The 22,507-nt window shown below is 37.2% G+C and overlaps 3 protein-coding genes across 5 annotated transcripts in view; 1 reads left to right on the forward strand and 2 right to left on the reverse strand.

The window, feature by feature from the left end:
• Nucleotides 1-17,545, forward strand: part of LOC129745170 (restin homolog) — a 39,497-nt gene extending 21,952 nt beyond the window's left edge. The window contains exons 3-11 of one of the 3 annotated variants that reach the window (XM_055738084.1): nucleotides 7,328-7,479; nucleotides 11,583-12,130; nucleotides 13,336-13,520; nucleotides 13,581-13,818; nucleotides 13,876-14,041; nucleotides 14,107-14,250; nucleotides 14,313-14,412; nucleotides 15,925-16,068; nucleotides 16,216-17,545. In XM_055738084.1, coding sequence (XP_055594059.1) covers nucleotides 7,328-7,479; nucleotides 11,583-12,130; nucleotides 13,336-13,520; nucleotides 13,581-13,818; nucleotides 13,876-14,041; nucleotides 14,107-14,250; nucleotides 14,313-14,412; nucleotides 15,925-16,068; nucleotides 16,216-17,179 — 2,641 coding nt within the window. In that variant the 3' untranslated portion in view covers nucleotides 17,180-17,545. The other 2 variants (XM_055738086.1, XM_055738085.1) reach the window with 2 other exon arrangements.
• A 758-nt stretch (nucleotides 17,546-18,303) lies between these two features.
• On the reverse strand, nucleotides 18,304-21,946 carry LOC129744753 (aldo-keto reductase family 1 member B1-like). Its single transcript, XM_055737448.1, has 5 exons — nucleotides 21,801-21,946; nucleotides 21,530-21,714; nucleotides 19,585-19,727; nucleotides 18,832-19,524; nucleotides 18,304-18,481 (listed from the first exon to the last, which is right to left on the reverse strand). Exons 2-5 carry the CDS (start codon nucleotides 21,602-21,604, stop codon nucleotides 18,436-18,438), a joined length of 957 nt encoding a protein of 318 aa, XP_055593423.1. The 5' UTR covers nucleotides 21,605-21,714; nucleotides 21,801-21,946; the 3' UTR covers nucleotides 18,304-18,435.
• The window catches only part of LOC129743525 (aldo-keto reductase family 1 member B1-like), a 2,188-nt gene continuing 1,323 nt past the window's right edge, over nucleotides 21,643-22,507 (reverse strand). Inside the window, exon 4 of the mRNA XM_055735563.1 lies at nucleotides 21,643-21,714. Within this exon, the coding sequence (XP_055591538.1) occupies nucleotides 21,643-21,714 (72 nt within the window). The remainder of the gene's footprint in view (nucleotides 21,715-22,507) is intronic.

The raw sequence follows: 22,507 nt of genomic DNA on the forward strand, positions 1-22,507 counted from the left end.
TGAAAATTACAATTGCAGCTCGTCGCACGTACACAAATGATATTTGTCGTACTCACCTGGCAATGCGCACACATTTCGCCTCCATCTAGCAAGTTTTCGAACTCCTGAGCAAATCGTGTAATTTCACCACGTCTCGAAGTAAGCTGGAAACTAGCGACCAGCCCAGATCGCATCGGAGAACCGACACTTAGTTGGTTTCATTGATCCAACGGGAAGAGAAGAGGTGCTAAAAAGAAACCGGAATAACAATCGTCATCACTCAACGTGGTCGTTATCAGAAAGAAAGCCAATATACATGCTTAAAGGGCCTTTTTAGCAAAACTTCGTAGAAGACGATACATGTGATACTCACCTTGTCAACTCCTGGTCCTTAGAAGTAGCCAATCAGCGGTACACAGCAGCTAATACCCTGCGAATGGTTCGAGCATCTCCAGCCCAGCAGAAACAGTTTATTTTTACCCGCAACAACAAGTCATACGACACTACACTACACAATAATTTGGCCGTCTTCGTACGGCACGTACACATACAAACTCGATAGTATTAAGAACGAAACAGTTATCAAAACAGAATTGCAAAATGAACTAAAGCAACAAACTGTACATGTAAATAAGTACCGTTAGGAGTTTTGTTTTGAAATGATATTTCAAGGCGGGCGGCATGTTTGAGTGTAAACTCACCGTGCGCTCAATAGTAGTGGTAGGGAAAGATATTGACATCTTTTGACGGGAATTTAGACCAACCCGAAAGCAATCTAAAAGAGCTTATGCTCTGTTCAGTACAGGGAGAAATATGCACACAGAGTAAAAATTATGCTCTTTTCTCATTTCATATTCACAAAATGTAGATGTGTGAAATTTTATTGATTTGTATTCTGTTCCACCATTCGCCACTTTTGGTACAACACAAGTGTAGACACAGTCCAAACCAATCCGCCGTGCTATTAAGATCGCTGTAATAAACCCCCAATCAAACCGAAAAATAAAGAGTTGTCGTTTTTAAGTTCTTACTAAATCAAACGTCGCGAGTTCTAATTCAAGTTCCGAAATCGTGTTCCGGTGCCAATATGATCGAGCACGGCTAAAAGGATAGCGTTTTTTTAACTAGAACTTTTATCAAATGCTCAAGTGAAAGAAAGTTCCATAGAACGGTCACCTGAAAGCCTTGAATTAGACGTTAATATTCTATGACACTTTACTCAGCTCAAGATTTAACTTCTTATCGAAACTTATGAGTATCATTCTCGACACTCGGTAGAAGGCTGTTCAGCATTTGAATTAAGATGCTTTAAGAATTGCAGTTGAGCCTCACAGATAATGGCTGAACACTAGAGTGCCCCAAATGACCAAACTTTTGAAAAAGTTATGCGCTGCAAGCTCAAATTAATCCTAGGCCTATTACAAGGTCTCATGCCAAATTTGGGCTGGATCTGATCATAGGAAGGAGTCGCTCAATCAACCTGAAGTTTGTATGGGATTTTTAAACATTTTTTTCGGGAGAAACATGAAAAACCAGTTTTTCATCAATAACTGTGGTTCTCTTTGATCGATTTCTTTTGAATACGGTTTTTCTCAAAGTCCAAATTATGACAAATATTTCATCCAAAGACTGCATTTCAATTAGAGTTAAGATAAAGATGTTATTAGACTTCAAAAATCTTTTTTAAGTGTGGTATTCATCACCATTTATGAGGCGTCAATATGTTCGACCGCCCCGACTTATTAACAGTGATGAATACCATTCTTTAAAAAGTTTTCCCATGTTTGAAGCCTAATAACTTTTTTATCTTAACTCTTATCGAAATGCAGTCTTCGGATGAACTATTTGTCATAGTGTCTTAAAATCCCATACAAACTTCAGGCTCGTTGAGCGAGCCCTTCCCGTAATCCATGCCCAAATTTGGCATGAGATCTTGTACTTGGCCTGTGGCTGAATTGATGGTAACAACACCAGCGTACTTAAAAATCCGTTGTCTTTTCAAAACAAGCTTAACTTCTTTTGATATGTTATATATTACTCAACCAAAGTCATGATAAGTCAAACATTCTGATGTTGAATTTGAAAATCAAAGTATGAGTAATAAAAAAAAACGTTTTAAATTTTTTTTCTCTGTAATAAAGACAACCAAAAATTTGAAAAGATTTTTTTTATGACTCATACTTTGATATTCAAATGTATAAGCTCCCCTGTCGTTTTTTACTTTTTACTTCAGCACTCCTCACAAATATCGATCGATCCTTTTGCTTCGATTTTTTAGCTGGATCGATCCTGGAACCATTCAGCTGAATCGATCTTGGGTATGGATCTTTTTCAGAAGATCAACCAATCCTAGATTAACAACTCATTCTCATTGTACAAAACTGATGCTTTCTTTTTGTTAACATCAATAACGGCGCTGGCCACGTCCTTGTAGTCAATATATAGATTGGAATAGAGAGAAAAAGGATGAAAGAACCGAGTTGGGCATTAGGATCGAGGTAACCTCTGTATCCTAGCAAACAATTTTTTGGAGACGGGTAAAAGGATATGATCAGGAGACACTTTTGACTAGTGTGAAGATCTTTATAAACAATCATTGTTATCCTACACTCCTGATGATTTCTTGAGAAATTTGGAAGTTTAACAGTTGATTGATGATGATGTTTCTATGTTACTACTCAACGAACAACTTTTACAAATTCTGTGGTAGGCAACGATCTTATCGGTCATCTTTATCCAAATATGAACACTTTTTCTCAAATCAATTGTTTTCTAAAAAAAAAATGGAATAATTGACAATCAAGCATAAGCTTATAAAAGAAAATAACATTACCAATGTGATATTCTGCAATTTCATAAAGTTTTTTCATTGATACTTTAAACCGACATTTCCTTATTGTTGTGTGAGCTAACAAATTAAAAAAAAAATACTTAACAATATATGGAACCCCTTCCTTTTTTCTCCTCAAGCGTAAGGGTCTATAACAATTGTAGAAACATATCTCGTTACCAAGTACCTTTCCATGCCATATTTGTTTCCATTTGTTGGCTTCGTTAGCATAAATTGAGAACTTATGCATAAAAAAATTGTTTTGGGTTCACCTCCCTCCTCCTATGTACCTACTCACTGAAAGGAGGATGGTGTGTCAGATAATCATAGAATCATACCAAAATGATTTTCCAAGTTAAGTTTTGTCCATTTCTCAGATTTTGTAAGAAAAAGTTAAATGTAAGCTTTCCTCTTCCCTTCCTATATTTCCAATTCTATCATCCTACTGCAATCCCATCTCATGCCAAATTTTGTTTTATTTGCGATGTAAATTCTTGAGTTATGCATAAACTTGAAAGGAAGTACAATCCTCCTTCCGTTCTCCCCATTGAATGGAGGGGTGAGAACTTAATATTCATAAAAGTATTTTTTGTACTCAAAAAATTTTTGATAACAAATTTTATTTCATTTGCTCTATTAATTTTCAAGTTATGCAAAAAAATGTATGGTAGTCCCCCTTTCCGCTGAAAAAAGTGGGGCTTCTATTTATAATAGAAACATTTCTCGCATCCAAACACCCTCACATGCCAAATATGGTTCAAATTTGCTCGACCAGATCTCCAGTTATAATGAAAATTGTAAGGGAAATCTCTTCTCCTCCTTTTCATCCACCTTTTTGAAGGATTGAGGAATACCAAATAATCAAAGAAGCATTTCTCGTACCCAAATATCGATCCATGCCAAATTTGGTTCCATTTGCTGTTATAGTTTTCGAGTTATGCAATAAAATTGTATGGAACATCCATCCCTTCCTCCCTCCTTTCTCTCCGCTGGAAGAAGGAAGAAGTCTCAAACAATCATTAGAACATATCACGTTCCCATATATCCGCCCATGCCAAATTTGGTTCCATTTGCTTGATAAGAATTTGAGTTATGTAAAAATTAAAAGAGGGCCCCTCCCTCTTTATATTTCCCTACTGTAAAGAGGGAGGGGTCTCAAATATTTTTCGTATCCAAATACCTTCCCATGTCAAATTTGGTTCCATTTGCTTTGTTAGTTTTTGAGTTATGTAAAAAAATATGAAAGAGCCCCCCCCCCTTTCAACTGCAAAGAGGGAGGGGTCCAAAATAATCATTGAAATATTACTCGTATCAAAATATCTTCCCATGCCAAATTTGGTTCCAATATCTTGATTAGTTTTCGAGTTATATGAAAAATGGTAAGGTAGCCCCCCTCCCCCCTTCCTATCATCCCACTGAGAGGGGGGAGGGGTACCTTACATTCATTGAAATATTTCCCGTTCCCAAATACCACCCCATGCCAAATTTGATACCATTTACTTGATTGGTTCTCGAGTTATGCAAAAAATTGTCTTTTGTTTGGGAGGCCCCTCCCCCCTTTCCTGTTAGAGGGAGGGGTCCCAAACCATAATAGGAACCTTCCCCGGCCTCCAATACTTCCACCTGCCAAGTTTCACGTAAATCGGTTCAGTAGTTTCTGAGTCTATAAGGAACAGACAGACAGACAGACAGACACAAATTCATTTTTATATATATAGATAAAATGTGGAAGCTGTTTGATTTTTGTAAATTTGTTTTGTAAATTTAAAAATTGATGAAATTCTGTAACAAGTTCCTTTCTTAAGTTAAGAGTATTGATAAAAAAAACCTATCTAAGGGATCGAGAATCATGGAACACAACAAATATCAAAAATTGGGTTTTCTGAACGTACGAAAATACAAATCAAAAGTTGCATACTTTCAAGGGTTTTCACATATACCCTTTTTTTGAGAAATCTCTTTTCATGAAGTCATTTCAGTTCGTCATAAAACATAAGAGCATTGCGAATGATGTTCTGTTAACATTTCGATTTTCTTGATTAAAATTACCTAACAAATGAATTCTGACTTTTAAACCTTACCTTCTTCGTAACTGTTAAAACTAGGTACTTAATAATGATAATTTCAAAACGTGATCACTAAAACAGTTATTTTACAGATTTTCATAGATTAGGTGTTTGATTTTGTATTTTAATTACAAACACTACTTTTTAAGTAAAGAATATGGTACTTATCGGTTTGTCCCGTCAGGACATGTGAATGTAAATATGAAGGTTTTCTTGAATTGGATTTCACAGTTTCAAGTCGTAACCGCTTGAAAAATGACCTCACTGTGGCCGGTTTGCACTTATATCATTGAAAATCCACGGGTTTAAAGTACTTAGCTTGGATTTTAGTTTCTCATTAATTTCTTCACGAATTTCGCTGTCAAAAAACTACGGCCACCTTCTACGAGCACCGCCTACTCTCTCGTTAGGACCATCTTTGATAGATGTGTCTAAAGTGATTATCAGAAGCTTGGATTTTTTTTAAAACGAACACACGCATATAGGATATCAGTGAAACTTCGTGTTTCTTTGAAGAGAACTAATTTACTTAACTCTAAGGCATACATCTTTCAAGGATAAGATGGTTAGCATCTTACAAATGCTAAAACCACTGACCCACAGAAAGTTTATTATGTATGCCGTGACCAGGATTCGATCTCATGACCTATGGCTTGGAAGGTCGGCGGCACTTTTAATTTGCAAAATCGTAATGAAATGAATTAAGAATTTCTAAAATCTTTTTTCAATTTGATGGGAAATAACTTGTATACCACTCAAAATAACTAATTCAAACCTGTTCAGTTGTGTTATTCGAATTAAAATGTTATTATTCCATTGAATGAATAACCGCTCTTCTTGTTTAAAAAAAGTTATGCCATGCATTAAAGGGTTAATGTTGGTTTCCCTGTTTCATCCTTGCGATGGTTCAAAACGGAGTTTGAACAGCGAACTCCAAACTAATCCCTTTTTTCCTTTGGTGAGGGATAAAACAAAACTTAATTCGACCTAATTAATTAAAAATTTAACTCTCTATGTGTTTGTTGAACTGAAAGCACTTAGCGAGTTCATTTCGAACCGGAACAGATCGAAGATGCTGCAAAATTTAGTCACTTATCTGGAAAAATTACCAAAATAGGATGTCCACCATTGTCAGCGTTAAATTGTGTCCGTCATTCTATGATGAGTGACTTGAATGTCCGAAAATTTCGGATGTTACTACCTGTGGGAAGCATCCGGAAGTTTCCACCGGAAGTGTAAAACTTTTCCAATCTACCGGAACAGCAACATTCGGTTCCCGAAATTTGTAACCTTTCCTTACTTCCCTGAAAATAAACAACCTTCGAAGATAAAGAATAATTTTGAATTAAAATGTTTATTAGGCTGCTGAACTTAGTTTAGAGATTTTCCAGACGAACTCAAAGTTGAGTGCTGCCACTGAGGTGCTGTTTTGAACTAAAACAACTTAATTTTGAGTTTAAATTGGAATCGTGAAGGTATTCGTAAAATACTCAAAAAAAAAAGTACATCAACTCTTAAACAACGATGACAAAACTGTCAAAAAATCTCAAAAATGTCAAAATGGCAATGAATTAATATGAAGCTGCTTAAACGAAATCCTTCCAATAAAAACAGCCCTTCCATTGAACATTTCTTGAGTAGGTAAACAACCACCAACACCGTTGACCTGATTCTGTCAATCAGCATAGATTTTTCTACGCTTGACTGCACTGTCAAAAGAAACATGCGAGCAATACCTTCGAGTGGTCTCTTCTGAAGCGAAGAGCAACGAAACGCGCATCTTATTCAGTTAGATATCGGTAAAAATAAACTACGTTAGTTGATTTATGCTCAATGTGCCCTTTAACTACTTGAAGTGTATGGGGAAATTACTTCTCGTAGGGCAGGTTGTTTCAACATATTATTTCTACATCAGAGAGTATTTACATTCTTTTCTTGAAAGTGAGAAAGGTTTTGCAAGATTATCTCAGCAGATAAAAAAAAAGTACCCTACAGATTCTGATAAAAACGCTTTTCTTTTCAATTTTAATGTTGTAAAATTTTCCCTTTTTTATGGTAAGTCTTTAAAAAGCTGGATTGTTATCCTAGTCGAAATACTCAGAATGGGAGATATAACATTATCAGTTCTAGAATCTTCTTTTAAAACTCCTTAGGTAAATAAATCAAATTCAAAATTAAACTATAACTTACAAATAATGTTTATCAATTAGTTTAGTTTACCTTACACAATGTTGAATTCGACAAAGTAGCCTGTAAGAATATTTCTGCACTTTCAAGTCAGCCTTCAAATTATAATGTCAAAAACAGGACAAACGCTTTTAAATCTTAAAAACAGGTGCTTAAAACTCTTCCAAAGAGTTTTTTTGCACTACCTGCCTAGTGGATAATTTTAATTAACCTTCGACCCAAACAGCTGCTAAAACATATCAATTTTCTCCCACCGACATTCCAGGAAGGAGCTGGTCAACCAGGAAACACGCTACAGCGTGAAGCTAGAAGATGCCGAAAAGCGAGCCAGTGAAGCGCAAACCAAGGTCTACGAGCTGCAGATCCGACTGGACCAAGTCGAGCGGGATGTTTCGGTGAAAGAATGCAACATTGAACGTAAGTGTCTATAATTATAAATCTGACGGTAGTCGCGTCTTTTTTGTGTACTTGGAACACTTTGACTGAGGGAAGATTTGGGTTTCCCATTTTCCGATTACTCAAAAGTGCTATTGACGATAGCGTGCGTCCGTGGGCAAAATAACACCGCCAACTAAAACAAACCTGCCCGTCGTTGTTGTTTTTCACGCGCTGTTGTTCTAGACTTTCCACCTTCACGCTGCCGGCCGCCGATCGCAGCAAGCGATGGCGAAAAATAGCCAGCACGTTCGAGATACTTTCGTGTTTTCCCCGCTGTCTACGAATTACAACAACGCATAATTTCGGCTACAAATTTCAGACGAAGAGTAACATTTTTTCGTTACCGATTTCCCACAGTTTAAGAAAAATTAACGACAAAAGCGTGTTGTTTTCTAGGGGATTAAAAAAATCGGTACAATGAAAACAAAAGACAGGAACACCTTTCAGGAAAAGTCGCAATTTATCTGGCTGTTTATATTTACCGATTCGCATTAATGCAGCACCCACAAATTTCCTCCTTTATCAACGCGTCTGAATCATTTCGAATTCTTCGTCGAACACACTTTTGTCAATTTGTCAGTACGCCTGACGACCTACGACGTCTGACGAGACGACGGCTGTTGTGGGAGATTCTCCCCGGCTGCTTTGATCGCGTTGTCGTAGGAAGATCTCGTTCATCGAAATGCGCGCCCGCCTACTTTGTGGGCCTACGTACATCCATCCTACCCGTGTTCTTCCGCTTGCTACCTGGTTCTGTGTGTACTCAATATGCAGCCGAGTGGATCATCTTTTTACGAGTTTTCCTCACTGTGGTTAATGTTATTTTAAACTCGTCGCAATTATCCGAATCATAACAGAACAGAATACAACCGGTTAGTTCCCCGTTTACAAAGAAATGACGGTGCTGCTGAATCTTTCGTCGTTTATTTATTTTTTTCTCATTTTTGACTGTCCTATAGACAAAATTCACCAAGTTAATTCAAGCTGAATTTCATAGCATAACGGGCGGCAACTAAAATTTGGGAATTTTTCCGAGGCCCCAATACTCAAACATAAACGATCTCAGAAAAAAAAATGAGAGTTTGTATGTATTACTTTGTCTCCTCTTTTCACCAGTGTTTTATGTTTTGTTTATGTTTGCGCACGTTTTGCTCAAAATGCCGTCGAAATAAGAAGCGTTTCGCGACAGTTCTACGAACTACACAATAATCTCAGCAAAAAGTATGCAGTACAATATTTCAAAAGTGAAAATGTGGCGGAATCCACTGTTTACCATATCCTAAAATCCTCAACTACTTGCAAGCAAGGTAGTGGCAGACCAGCGACGAAAAAGGACTTCGTTCTCTTGCTCGAACCCTCAACAACAAGGATTCACTAAGCCAACGGGATGCCACCAAAAAGTTCTCACCAGTACATTGGCAAGATATTGAAAAAAGTTGGAATTAAGTGCCGAAAGAATACAAGAGGCCCAGAATTGAGAATCAGATTTCGACTCTTAAATCACAATGCCGCTGGATAATAAAAAAATATTCCAAAAAAACACAATCCTTCCTGAATATCGATTCGATCCCATTTGTACCCAAGAACCACAACCCGAAAAATCTGCCTCAGTGTCGCCCAATCGAAGGTAGAATCAAGACATGTATTTACATAGTTGACATGAAGGCTGTACAACGCTGTACAACTGCTGAGGTCAGCTGAAGTCACAAATCGTTTACGAACATGATAAATATTAGTGGCCCAAGATGACTTCCTTGGGGAACACCAGAAGGTATCACAAAGTTCACAGAACAGACGGAGTTAACTCGGACCTAAGCTGAGCAGGAGTTTAGGTTCGACTCAAGCCACTTCATAATCCATTCAAGAAGTCCTAAGTGTCTGAGTTTTTCCATCACAAGTTTATGAGGCACTCGCTCAAAGGCTTTATGAGAAATCTATGTAAGCTACATCTAATTGCTGACGTTTTTCGAGCTTTGGCAAAACGAGATTAGCGAATGACATCAGATTGGAGTTGGTTGGTCCGGACCGTTTTCTCATAAATTCGAGTTCAGCATCGTCAATCAATTGTTTAGCAGATGGGTAAACAGCATTGCACACCAAAATCTCCAGAACTTTTGCTAAACAGTTGAGGATCGAGTTTGGCCGATAGTTTTCTATGCAATGTGTGCTGCCGCTTTGATGCACTGGTGTAATGACGCTTGCGGGAATGTTCCGGAAGACAGGGATGAATTGAAAAACTCAGGTGTTTTCTCACCTTTTTTGCCGTTTTCTCTTGGCTAGTGATGCTTGTAGGGGGAAGTGTTTCTAAATGCGCATATTGGGTTATATGCGCATATAGCCGATTGACGATATGGCTGGAGATTCATCATATCTAATTAGTGCAGTTTGAGGGTAATACGCTTTTAACACATGGCATGAAAAAATTAAATTGTTTTATAAAGTCGAAAAAATTTAAAAATTCAAACAAGATTTTTGTCAGTTTTGTTATAATATATTGAACTTTAATTATCGCGTGTACAGATTCTGTGAACAAAAATTTTATTGGTTTTTCTTTTGGTTGCCTATATCAAGAAAAATAGATTAGTCTTATAAATTTTTTACTTTTCATCATTTAAACATTAAATCTACGCTCAAATCACGATCTTACTGTGAAAAAAGAAGAACTTCATTCTGATCCGATAAAAATACGATATGAACAAAATATTACCATAAAATATAGCTATATGGCACATCTAACTAGGTTTCCTGCAAAACAAATAGTGATGTAAAAAATTTCACCAAAATATTAGCCTTGACGTATGCTTAACATCCGTTTCTACCATTTTCAATTAAATAATATCAAAATATTGCAAGTGTTAATGAAACATAGCTTAAAACAAAAATATGCGCATTTAGCCCGCCAGTTTCGGAAATAGGCTTTTTTGACTTCTTTTATGATAAAATAATTTTCACAAAACCTGTAACAGATTTTAAGAGAAAAATAGCTCTAACGTATATAAAACAGATATCCGCTCATGTGTATATAGTTTTCAGGCTCCTATCTATTGGAATATGGGAGAAAATGAGTGCTTTCCTTAATATGCGCATATAGCCCGCCTCTCCCCTACTACAAAATCCGAATCAAGAATAGCCTTTACGTTCGGGTGCCGTTCTTTTTATAGGTAATTTGTCCGCGCATTTTGCGGAAAATGGTCTGCAATCGAAGTAGTCCGTTTTTCCGATTATCTAATTTTACTTGTTTATCACTTGATTCTGCATGTTCAGAATCACTGAACTTTTTTTTTTACTGTTCTGCCTTATCTGTATCCTACATCAGTGTCAAAATTTCTACCACTTTTTCCCAACACGAGTGAACTTGCTCCTGTTCGCAACGTGTACATCGTTAAAATGTAATATTTCGACGAAAATCTCAAATAGAACATCTTAAGGTTAACATTTTCGCAAATGACATCGGCCACCGTTACATTTTTTAGCTGTGGTATCTAGTATATTTGAAATTATTGAAAGGTCTAAATTAAAATCTTGTTTCATATTTTATCAAGAAAATCGCGATTCACTGCTTCAAATATTATATTCGAATATTGATAAATATTATATTGAATGACTTTCATTCGATTCAAAAGTTTAGCAAACAACAAATTGTAAGAAAATCTGCGATATTACAGTTGAAATTATCAAAAGTTTCTTTTAATTTTGAACCGGTTTTAAGTTCTTTGTATCAATGACCAAGAACGTTCACCTTTGTGCAACGACAAAGTTTCATTTTCATTGTACACCCCGTTACGTCGTATTAATTTAGTGCCAAATGTGCTTCTTACATTTTGCTTCAACAGCTTAAGATACTACGAATGATTTATTCCTTCCCTGACCACACTTTTTGATTTGACTGACACACGACACGATAGAAATAACTCTTAATCCATTGCATTCAACTGCGATGATCGCAGTGTGCCTTGAAAGAACATCAATCCACATCCAGGTGACATCTTTCACCGACAATGGGAAACCAAGCTTCTAGAGAACTCGGTACTGATTTTTTGTTCAACTTAAAGTTTACTAAAGCTTCTTTTGATTTTCCGTAGGTCTGAAAGCGGAACTTGAGGCAGCATGCAAAGAATGCGAGGGCATCCGGAACCGACTGCGATCGCAGGAGTCCGAGTTGACCGCACTAAGACTGAAGTCCTCCGACCGGGAGGATGAACTAAATCTTAAGTACCAAAATCTAGAGGTAGAAATGCTAGAGCTGAACGAGAAGCTGAAGGAAGTTCGCGAGCTGGCACGGGATCTGAACGCGCAGCTCAGCGAAGCCAAGCGGGGGGCTGAGAAGCTGCAGCAGGAACGGGACAGTTTGCTGGACCAGCGCGCCGAGAGTGAGAAACTGTTCAAGGAAGCGCTGGAGTTGGCATTGGCCGAGCGGGCCCAGATGGAGGCCAAGTGGAAGAACGAGTTCGAACAGCTGCGGACGGTTAACTCCGATCGGCAGGAACAGTTCATGGAGGACTGCGAGTGGAAAATCCGGACGATGCAAAAGAGCTGCAAGGAGAAGATTGAAGCGGCCGAGCGGGAACGAAAGGTTGCGATGGACAAGATGGCCCGACTGGAGCAGGATTCGAGAAAACAGGCCGAAGAGGTAATGTTTCTTAGGGAATGTTTAGTAGTATTCGAATTACTATACTTCAGGATTTGATTCCTTGATTAAATTTTAAAAAAAATCAACTTTTTAACTAATAAGATAAGATAAGGCTGTTGAACTGATTCATATGTTTTTCAAGAAAAAAGATCTTATCTAATTCGAGACATTGATTTTCAACTCTAAAGGCAACTTCAACATCAATTCACAGTTATTGCTTTCACCAGCTTCAAACAAAACCACTAAAAAGATATTCATTTGTTTGATTTCCTATTTATCCAAGCGTTCTTGTTTTAATCAAATAAAACACCAAATTGTGTAGATTCCGCAATTTTCAAAGATTTTATCCCACTAGCGCAAATCTTGACGATTTTGCTATCTATGGAGTGAATGTACTTTCATAGAGCAATAAATTATTTGTGTTTGGCTTAAGAGCCATCTGTGATGTAAGTTAGCCAGTTGAATGAGAATCTTTACCTGCTTACAAATATACACTTAACTTAAGACATTGTTCATTACACCAAGCCAAGATACTATTGTGCCAAGAAAATACATGAACTTAAAACGTTATTAACCTAATAAAATTTAAAAAGTTCAACAATTTTTAATTCAAACTGCTGGAGTTGCATCTCTGGAGCCACTACGTTTACTCGCTAGTTTTCTTCGAAGAGTTCTAAGGAAAAAGCGATCTTTTTTACAACATTCTCGTTACGTTCACAACTTTTCGGTTTGTTTTGTTCTGCTTTTTGTAGCTAAACGAAAAAAATAGTCACGATACGGAATTACGTAATCTTCAAATTTAACCCTCATCAAGCATATCGGAAACTTGATTAAACACCTCGATTTTCGATGAATAGCATTGAAAATTGGAGATCATACGACCATCTTATCCATAGATGGCGAACATCAAAAAGTGGTTTTGAAAATTATAATGTTGATTTTTGATCAAATCATTGGTATCCTTTTGCGTTTGATCACTCCGGAGAACGGTGTTTACTACTATAGGGATCTTCTTCAGTGCCACATCTTTAAAAAACAATTAAATGAAAGGTAACGAAAAATATTTTTAATTGGAATCCCCGATTGAGTGAAGATTATCTTAGAAACTTCATTCGTAGTATGTACTTTAAATTTTCTTATTTTAACTAGAAATTATGCTAAGGTTTTAGTTCTTTGTTCACACAATTGTTGCAATTTTCTTCCAGGTTAAACACTTGCGATCGTACGAGGCAGAGGTGTCTCAGCTTCGGGGTCTAACGTATGACCAGAAGGAAGCCCTGACATCGATGACCCGCCAGGTGGATCAACTGAGAGCTGAACTGGAAACGGCCAACAACAAACTAGAGGCCGAAATAGTCAAAGTACAGCAGATCAAAAACCGTTGCGAATAGTGAGTATTTTGTTTATATTTTTACTTTGGAAAAAGTGTTAATTTATTTTGTAATTTTAGTCAACTATGTGAAAAGGAGCGGGAAGCGCTCAGTCGGATAGAGATTGCCCGGGGAGAGATCGCCATGCAGTGGGAGGATCGGTTGCTGCACGAAATGAATCGTCTCAAGATGGAACTGGAGCAGATGTACCTGGAGGAACGAATAACTGCCATCGACAAGATTAAGAAGGAGGCGCTGCAGGAAACGGAAGCGCTGATGCACAAATTCAACATGCGTGAGAGGCAACTTAAGGAAGAGGTAATTGTTTAGTGGTTTTCGAGAATTGACAAAAGTATTATATCTTGTTTATTGTAGATCGAATCTCTGAAAGGTGTCGTCGAGAAGCAGAGGAAGTTGATGGCAGAAACACAATCCGAAGCCGACGTCAAAGTTTTGCAGTGGAAAATGTATGCTGACAAGGCAGACCGGGATCACGAAATGATTCTAGCAAGGGAGACAAATCGACGGGAAGAACTCGTCGGTGAGTTAAGCATGTCTTTTCTTTGTTTAACAGAATTTAAAAAAAAAAATCTTCGTGTTCAACAGAAAGTCTAAAGGATCAGCACGAGAAGGAGAAGACGGATATGGAGCAACACTTTAGTTTAAGACTGCAACAGATTCAGGAAGAATTTGCGCGAGAACTATCAGACGCAACAGAACTTCTCAAGGCATCTCACAAAAAGGAACTAGGTAAGAGAAAATGGAGATTGTTAATTTAAATGACAAAATATGACAAGCGTTAAATTTTCCAGAACAACAATGGAAACAGCTGGTAAGTGAGAAGGAGGAAGCGCTGCAGTTGATGGAATCACGCCACCGAGTGAGGCTAGAGGAAGCTGAAAATAAAACAAAGTAAGTTCAGTTTCCTTTCCAACTTTGTGATTGAATTTTATGTTTCTTTCAACTGTGACTACCACACATTCACACATCATCAATCATGTCAACAAGAACATCAGTCGATTTGAATTTCAGCTTCCACTAACAACGTCATGTAACGATTGTCGAAGCCTTAAGAATTTCCAATATCACATCAGTTAACGTTCAGGTTTTCGGAAATCGATTGCTTGATTTGATTTGAAGCTATTTCGGCAGAGTATTCAGCAATTCAATGGACTTAGATTAGTTTAAAAAAAAAAACATCTGTTGAACCGCAGAGAAAAACGAAACGAGAAACCTCCAATAAAATGGATAGGTAATTAACCCAGTCTAAAGTGGCAACTGTAAACTTCCTTGACTTGTCTGTGCCCTCGAAATCGTCGAAACGGATTGAGATATGATTTAACTAATGTTTTTTTTTTCGTTTTCCTCTGGTGAAGAGTTTCTAATAACGTTGGTGGTCGCTTTCGTGACTACCGATGGTTTTCATGTTTGAGTTAATGTCGTATTTTTCTCTTTCTTTTCTATTTCGTTTCATTTCATCTGTGCCTCACATTGCGGTTACATTATCCAAAATTCTTAAAATCAACCATTATATCTCCATTCATACTTGTATTTATGCTCTGTACGAATGGCTGTCCTTATGGAATCAAATCAAATCAATCGACAAATTAAATATCAAAAATCAATATCCAAATACAATCACATTGCATGCGTAACAGATGTAGGAAACCAGAGGAAACAGACTCATCGGGGCGTGATATGAATAACAATCTTACCACTGATATCGACAATGAACAACAGCCGGCATCAATATTGAGTCCTTTGGGAACGCTAGCGCATCTGCTCATTGATCTGGTCAAGGGAGCTTATCCTCTTTTTCCAGCGATGGCGATTTTTGCACAGTTTGATTCGGTGCTGCTCGCTTTTGCCTCCTTCGTTCTTACGCTGGCCCTGATCGTCTACATGCAGCTGCGATTAATCAACCGAGATTGAACTTCCCACGAACATCCATGATCAATTTTTCATTAATACTTTGTGATCGAAACCTATCTATCAAAGCATTTTGATAACAACATTTACATTTACATACAAGCCTTTACCCTGTTAATGTTAAGCACTATTCGAAATAAATTTTGAGAGCAAAAAATAAGTTTTTGCCCATCTGAGATGATTGTGTTCCCTAAAGATGGACAGACTCGGGATCAAGTAAGAAGTTACATTTTAATACTATTCAAACATCGATGAACCGAAAGAATCGTTATAATTCCTACACATGATTCAGATATAAAATTTCATCATAATCTTCAACGCATTATAACACTAAAACCAGAATTGAAATTGTTGTATTTTGATTCCTAAAAAATTTCTAAATTTGTTTTTGGTTTCATCCGGAACTCGGCCATTTCGTGTTTAATTCGACGAATAATCAAATGTGACCGTACTACATCCAATCATGTTCATATTCGAAATTTTCGAAAATCAAAGAGAGCTAGTGATCAACCATCAGCGCCAGCTAAAGGACCTCCAGGAGGAGCATCTCTACGAACTTGGTAGCTTGGAAGCCCGGGACACCAAGAACGCTCAGGAAATTCAAACGCTACATAAAAAATGTCGATGTCTAACTAATCTGTGAGTATTTCTCTCCCTCGTGTAGCTTATCGATTGTTTAAGGTCATTTCCAGTCGTCACTAATGCCTCTGTGACACCTCGTTATTCAAGTCTATGTTCGCAAAAATACTTTTAAATTGTTGTTATTTTTTTTCAATCTATTAACAGCTTCGAGGAAATGCGAATGCGATATGAGCGTCGTGATCCAAGGCCGGAAGATTTACAACAAATCGACGAGCTAAAAAGTGTCATAGAATCACAGGACAGAGATTTGCGGTTGCTCACTGAACGACTTCGTGAAATGCAGTTGTTGGAACGAGAACAGCAGCAAGCGCAAAGAACCAACCAAAATCAACAGAAACAGCAACAGCAACAGCAGCAGCAACCTAAACCACCACGAAGATCGCGCAACCGTGGACGGAATCGCAATGCAAATCAAACCGACAATGCTACAATAGAAGAACCGCAAATCCAAGAGGAACCAGAACAGGAACAGTATCAGCAACAAACGCAGCCTATCGTGCAGTCTGTTCCGATCGTGTGTGACGTTATCTACGAAGAAAACGAAGCTGATCTGATCAAGGAAGAGCAAGACGAGGCACGCTCAGAAGAACAACGTACAGAAGACGAACCTGACAGCAGAACAGTAGTTGCAGAAGGCGTTTCTGCTCCTGTCACAGAAGCACACAACAAAACAGAGGTCATAGTGGACGTTCCCGATTCAGCGATTCAAACCGAAACAACCATAATTCAATCCACGGAACCCGTGTTTGTTGAAACCCCACCAGGGTCACCCACCGAATCAACTCCAGTAATAGAGATCATGGATGAGGTAGGCGAAGATACTCTTCCTGAACTACCTCCTACTCCTACCATCATCATAACGTCAGAAGCAGAAGAGACGGAAGAGCCAACGGAAGTTTCATTCGAACTACCACTGAAAGCCAACAGCAAACCACTCGAAGATCATCCCCCGGCAGAACCTGTGCCACACTTTGACCCAGCATTATTGGAACACACTCAGGACAAAGCAGAACCACTTATGCCGGAAATGATTGTTATTCGAAATTCGGAAATTTCCAACGACCCCATTGTAGAATGCCCGTCACAAACGCGTTCGTCTTCGACGTGATCGATTTTCAACTATTTATTAATGTTTATACATATTTACACGAAGTAGTAGGTAATCGTATTGATTTGATACGATGCTGACGCGAGAGCTGCTGTATTACAATTTTATCTCAATAATAACTGTTCAAATTAGTAGGATCGTACGTTATGATTGTTTTTCATAGGGTGGGTGATTATCTTACGTTTAAACCATTAAATGCCTCAACGGAGCTTTGAACGCCGAAAGGCAGTTCCATTGTGAGGACGAGGTTTTCTTTTATAGGTTCATTGATTTCCCCAGATCGGCGCAAACAGTATACATAAAACTTTAGTAACGACGTTGGTGTTAATAGATTCGATCAAAGATGTAATCTATTAGAGGCAGAACTGGAATCTCATTTCATTATTGAAAAAAATAAACTTTTAAAGTATGATCGTTTGTTTTGTTTTTGAAAATCCGATATTTTCTTTACGTTGACAATAGAATATGTAGGTACATTTAAAATTGTAAATATGAAAAATAGAGTAGGTTTCATTCCAAATGTAAAGAAAAGTTAGGAAATGTTGATTTTGATATTTTTGTTATTTTTTTTTATGTTCAATTTTTGTTTTCTCATTGAGCAATTTTGTCAATTCCCGTTGTTTTTATAATTTTTGTCGTTTTAAGTTATTTGAATTTTTTTGTCGTTTTCGTTATTTTGGTCAATCAGTCTTTTTCTGCCATTTTTGTCATTATCGTCGACTTTTTCATTTTTGTATTTTTTTGTTATTTGGGTAATTTTGGCCATGTATGTAATGTTTGTTGTTATTTTGTCATTTTTGCTATTTTTGACATTTTTTTAATGTTTAGTCATTGTTGGCATTTTTTTCATTGCTGTCATTTTTTGTCATTGTGGTCATAACTAAAAATGATTCAAAAGTTTTGTTCAGGTTTCCGAGAATAGATGAAAAACGGGTTGAGAAAAAGTATTCATTTCACAATTTAAATTTTAGGAAATATACCTAGAGACACAAATAGATGCAAAATCATGCTGAAAAAATTTTTCAACAATATTTTAATACCGAGTGGTTTTTATTTTCAATTTGTCTAACATTCAAAGGCTAATGGTTTGTGATACATCACAAACATATTACATACAATACGCCTTTAGTGTAGCATATAATAACTCTTAGTGTTTATTACATTTTAAAATCAAAACATCGTAAATATCGGAATAACTTACCACTTTTCAAATGCCGTGCAGCTCGAATTGGACTTGGGTTTGCTGAAACCAACTTTTAGAACTCTTCCTTTTCGAACGGATGATGTGGGTGTCCAGCAGCACTGAAATAAGATAAGAGATATGAATATCATTGCAGGTTCATTTTTCAGAATAAAAGAAAAAAAAACATTTAAAAATTTGCATTGCATATAACATAACTTAACATTGTTTAATTTTCTCGAAAAGTCGAAATCGATCCAACTTAGGAAGCCCGCTGTGCGATGCTATTAAGTTTCTTAACGTGTCAATTTTCTAATTTAATATTATTCATTAGAGATAACGCTATCAAAAAAATGCTGACAACAACACAGCGGTTATTTTTTTTTTAAAAAAAAAACGACAACATTATCAAATTTCATGCAAGCTGAAGTTGGTAATAAGATTTATGATTTTTTTCTCTCTCATTACTAACCTCGTAATAGGAACCAGTCGACCATTGCAATCGAATGAGTTAATATGTTTGATATCGTCCTCGGTTAGTTCGAAATCAAACACTTCGAAGTTGGACTGGATGCGGGACTTGGTGACTGATTTCGGGATTACGATATGTCCCCGCTGGATCTGGTAGCGAATTAAAATTTGGGCCGGTGTCTTGTTGTATTTCTTAGCGATCGATACAATTTTGGGGTCTTCCATGAGTTGGGGATCATCTGGCTTAGCCCAGGGACGGTTTGGCGATCCCAGTGGGCTGTAAGCGGTGATGGCGATGTCGCGACTGGCGCAGAAAGGCGACAGTTTGCTCTGATTTAAATAGGGATGGCATTCAATCTGGTTCATGGCCGGTTTGATGGTTGCAGCGGCCAGCACTCGCTCAACTTGTTTCGAGTTGAAATTAGAGATGCCAATGCTCTTAACCAATCCCAATCCAACCAACTTTTCCATGGCTTTGTAGGTATCGACGTAATCAACATCGGAATAGGCCGTCTTACCGTCCTCATCGGTAGGGAATAACGGTCCGTCTTCTTTGTAGGCCATTGGCCAGTGGATGAGATACAGGTCGATGTACTCCAAGCCAAGGTTCTTGAGGGTCGTTCGGCAGGCACCCTCCACCAAATCCGGACGGTGGAAAGTGTTCCATAGTTTGCTCGTTATGAACAGGTCTTCCCTGAAAAATTGAAAATGTTGATGAAATATTAAGGAACGATTAATGATTTCAACAACTAACCGCTTGACGACACCTTCCTTGATCTTGGCGCCAACACCTTCTCCCACCTCGTGTTCGTTCTGGTACACGTGGGCGCAGTCAATGTGCCGGTATCCGATATCGATGGCATCCTTCACAGCTTGGGCCACCTCACCAGGAGGAGACTAGAATAGAAAAAATAACGAAACAATGTAAATAAAGCAAAAAAAATTCTATCCTTGACCTTGTACAACAGTCACATGTAACTTGAAAGCTATTTTCACTAAGGTTTAGGGATACCGTAATTTGGATCAATAAATTAAATTAAATTGATTTAGAGTTAAATTTAAAATCTTTTTTTTAAAAGACATACACCGTCTCTGCCGATTTAGGCTTTACAGACTGAATAAATGACGCGAACAACTTAAGATTAACATTTAAACATCCAGTACCGAGATTGGAATCGAACCCATGCCATCAGTGGACCAGCGATTACCGTCTTACCACGCTAACCACTCGACCACCGAGACGTACTTTAAAGCTTATTATTCCTGCTGTTGCAATTTCAAGTCGTTCTGGTTAATGATAACAAATTCAATTTCAAACTTGGCTTGGTTCATAAAGATAAGCTAAAAGAATCTAGAATATTCTTTGGCAAGGCTCTATTGAGCACGCATCGACAATGCTGGGTCTGCATAAAAGTCATAAACCGTTTCCCATCGTAAAGAGTTTATCTCTATAGGACATTACACAATTTATTACCATCCACAATATAGGTAGTTCTTATCGGGAAATGACTCGGCTGAAAGTGTCTACTTACATTGGAAATTTCGTCATCTGGTTTGATAAGTGATTGAATTGAGTGATGAGCAACGATGCTAAACATTTTTTTTTACTTTCCACTTTTACTGTTTTATGTTCACCGTCGATTAAAAAAAATAGAACTAAGTAATTCTTTCAAATACCGTTTGAATAACTCGTTATAAATTGTATATCAATCAAAAACTGTTTTTTTTTAAATTATTTTGTATTTCCTTTATTCGAAAAGGCTCATACCTTGAGGCTTTAAGGAGACTCGTTTTGTATGTCTACAATTGTTTACTTAGGTCTAGCTCATCACTTTTAGAAGAGAACAGGAAATAGATAGGGAAATATGAAAAAAGAATTAATATAGAGCAAGATAAATAGCTTTTAGAAAAACGTAAATTTTCAATTAATTGTCTGTTTAATAAACACAATTCGATATTCAATAAGTCTATTAACACATTGCGGACTAAATACGAGAATTCTCGTTTTTTCGCTTGCATCGAATGTACTACTGTTAGAAGCATAAGTCAAATGGTATAAAGTCTTTAATAAAAATTTATTCTACAAAAATGACACATAATTATCGGTAACTTAAAAATACTAATGTTCGGCTTAGAGTTTTTTTTTTTGGTTCTAATGTGTTAACTCTTGGGTCTATAAACAATGAATCAGAGTCATTTTTTGTTTTTATTTAAGAACAGACTTGTGTTGTGAAGTATTGAAAAATCATAAATAAAAGAATTTACTAACTAAAAACATGTTATTTAATTTTAATGAATAAATCGAATTGGATTAAAAAAAATCGAAAATCGCATTCGGCCCACAGTCGTTCTACCATAATAATACAATCGATTTTCTGGTAAACACTTTGTATTTACTCGAAGTCTTTGCCTTTGAATCTGACTTACAATGATAAGATTAATAAAATATTTACATTGCGGAACTATGAACATATCGAAAAACTGCACAATCATCTTATTACATAAACCATCCAGCTCTAGCGACCCATTTGTGCTTGTGATAAGGAACTGAGCAACGAAAATGTAATAACCGAAATGACTCAATTTTATGCTTTTTTCCTCTGGCAGAAATTGGACAATTTGAGTATTGACCATTCAATTGATCCAGCAAATACTTAAATAATTAATTCAAATATGCATAGCTATATGTTTGTACTTACTCCCCACGTTCCCAGTCCAAGAATGGGAATTGTCTTGCCGTTGTTCAATTTTACAACCGGAACCTTGGATGCCATTGTTGAGTTTGTTATGTATGCACTGGTTGGATGAAAATTCACTTGTCGGCCTGTGGTTGCACTGAGCTGCTGCGGATGTTGTTCCGAACGGATGCACGACTAGAATCGAACTGAAACAGATTCAAATTTGAATTTATATCACACAAATCAGGGAAGTACAAGCGCTTACTGCTTAGTATATGTATTAGACACCTACCTCTATGTGTACAGGTTCAGACCAAACGATTGTATCAAAATTCCAAATCAACAGCCGGCCGGCGGGAATGAAAAAATAACGAGTCCAGCCAGAAGATAATCAGCTTGAACGAAGCAAACGAAGTAGCCCGGCCCTGGCTAAGAGCGTGAGCTGAACGAGTGAGCGAGCCGACAGCCGAACGAGCAAGAGTAAAAGCAGTAAAAAGGAGAGAACATGTGTTTGTGTTAGTTCTACTGACTCAAGTACTCAGAGTATACTCAACGCGCTACCGTGATACCGTAGGTGGTTCTAAAGCCGCCTAGTGAATAAATTTTTGTATCGGTCTTCATCCTTGAGATAAAGATTAAAATCTGATATTTTCAAACAATATTCAAACTTCAAACAATTAAATGCAAAGAGTAGTAGTTTAAGTTTCCTCGAATTTGACAATTCTCCTATCCTTGAATTTGACGGATCGTCAGTGCATTTTCAATATTCAATGAAACATGAATATTTTCGTTCTAACTTTTGAACGGGTCTAATGATCAGAAGTTAGAGAGCGAAGTGTTTCTATTTTTCGCTCTTAATCAGTGATTTCATCGGGAGTCAGTGATGTCAACCTTCCAGATTTTGACTGGATCTTACAGACTTTCTGAACTTTTGCCAGGCATTTTTTCAGCTTTCCAGACTTCAAGACTTTTGACATTTCTTTCAGACAATTCCAGACT

The sequence above is a fragment of the Uranotaenia lowii genome, chromosome 2 (genome assembly GCF_029784155.1).
Source record: "Uranotaenia lowii strain MFRU-FL chromosome 2, ASM2978415v1, whole genome shotgun sequence".
NCBI classification, from domain to species: Eukaryota; Metazoa; Arthropoda; class Insecta; order Diptera; family Culicidae; genus Uranotaenia; species Uranotaenia lowii.

Bases quoted from the DNA above. Each gene is read 5' to 3' on its own strand.
- LOC129744753 (XM_055737448.1), bottom strand. From the start codon at position 21,604: ATGGCATCCAAGGTTCCGGTTGTAAAATTGAACAACGGCAAGACAATT. The intron at 19,728-21,529 runs GTAAGTACAAAC...TTTCTATTCTAG, and splicing joins TTGGACTGGGAACGTGGGGA to TCTCCTCCTGGTGAGGTGGC. The intron at 18,482-18,831 runs GTTAGTAATGAG...ATCTTATTTCAG, and splicing joins CGACTGGTTCCTATTACGAG to TGCTGCTGGACACCCACATC.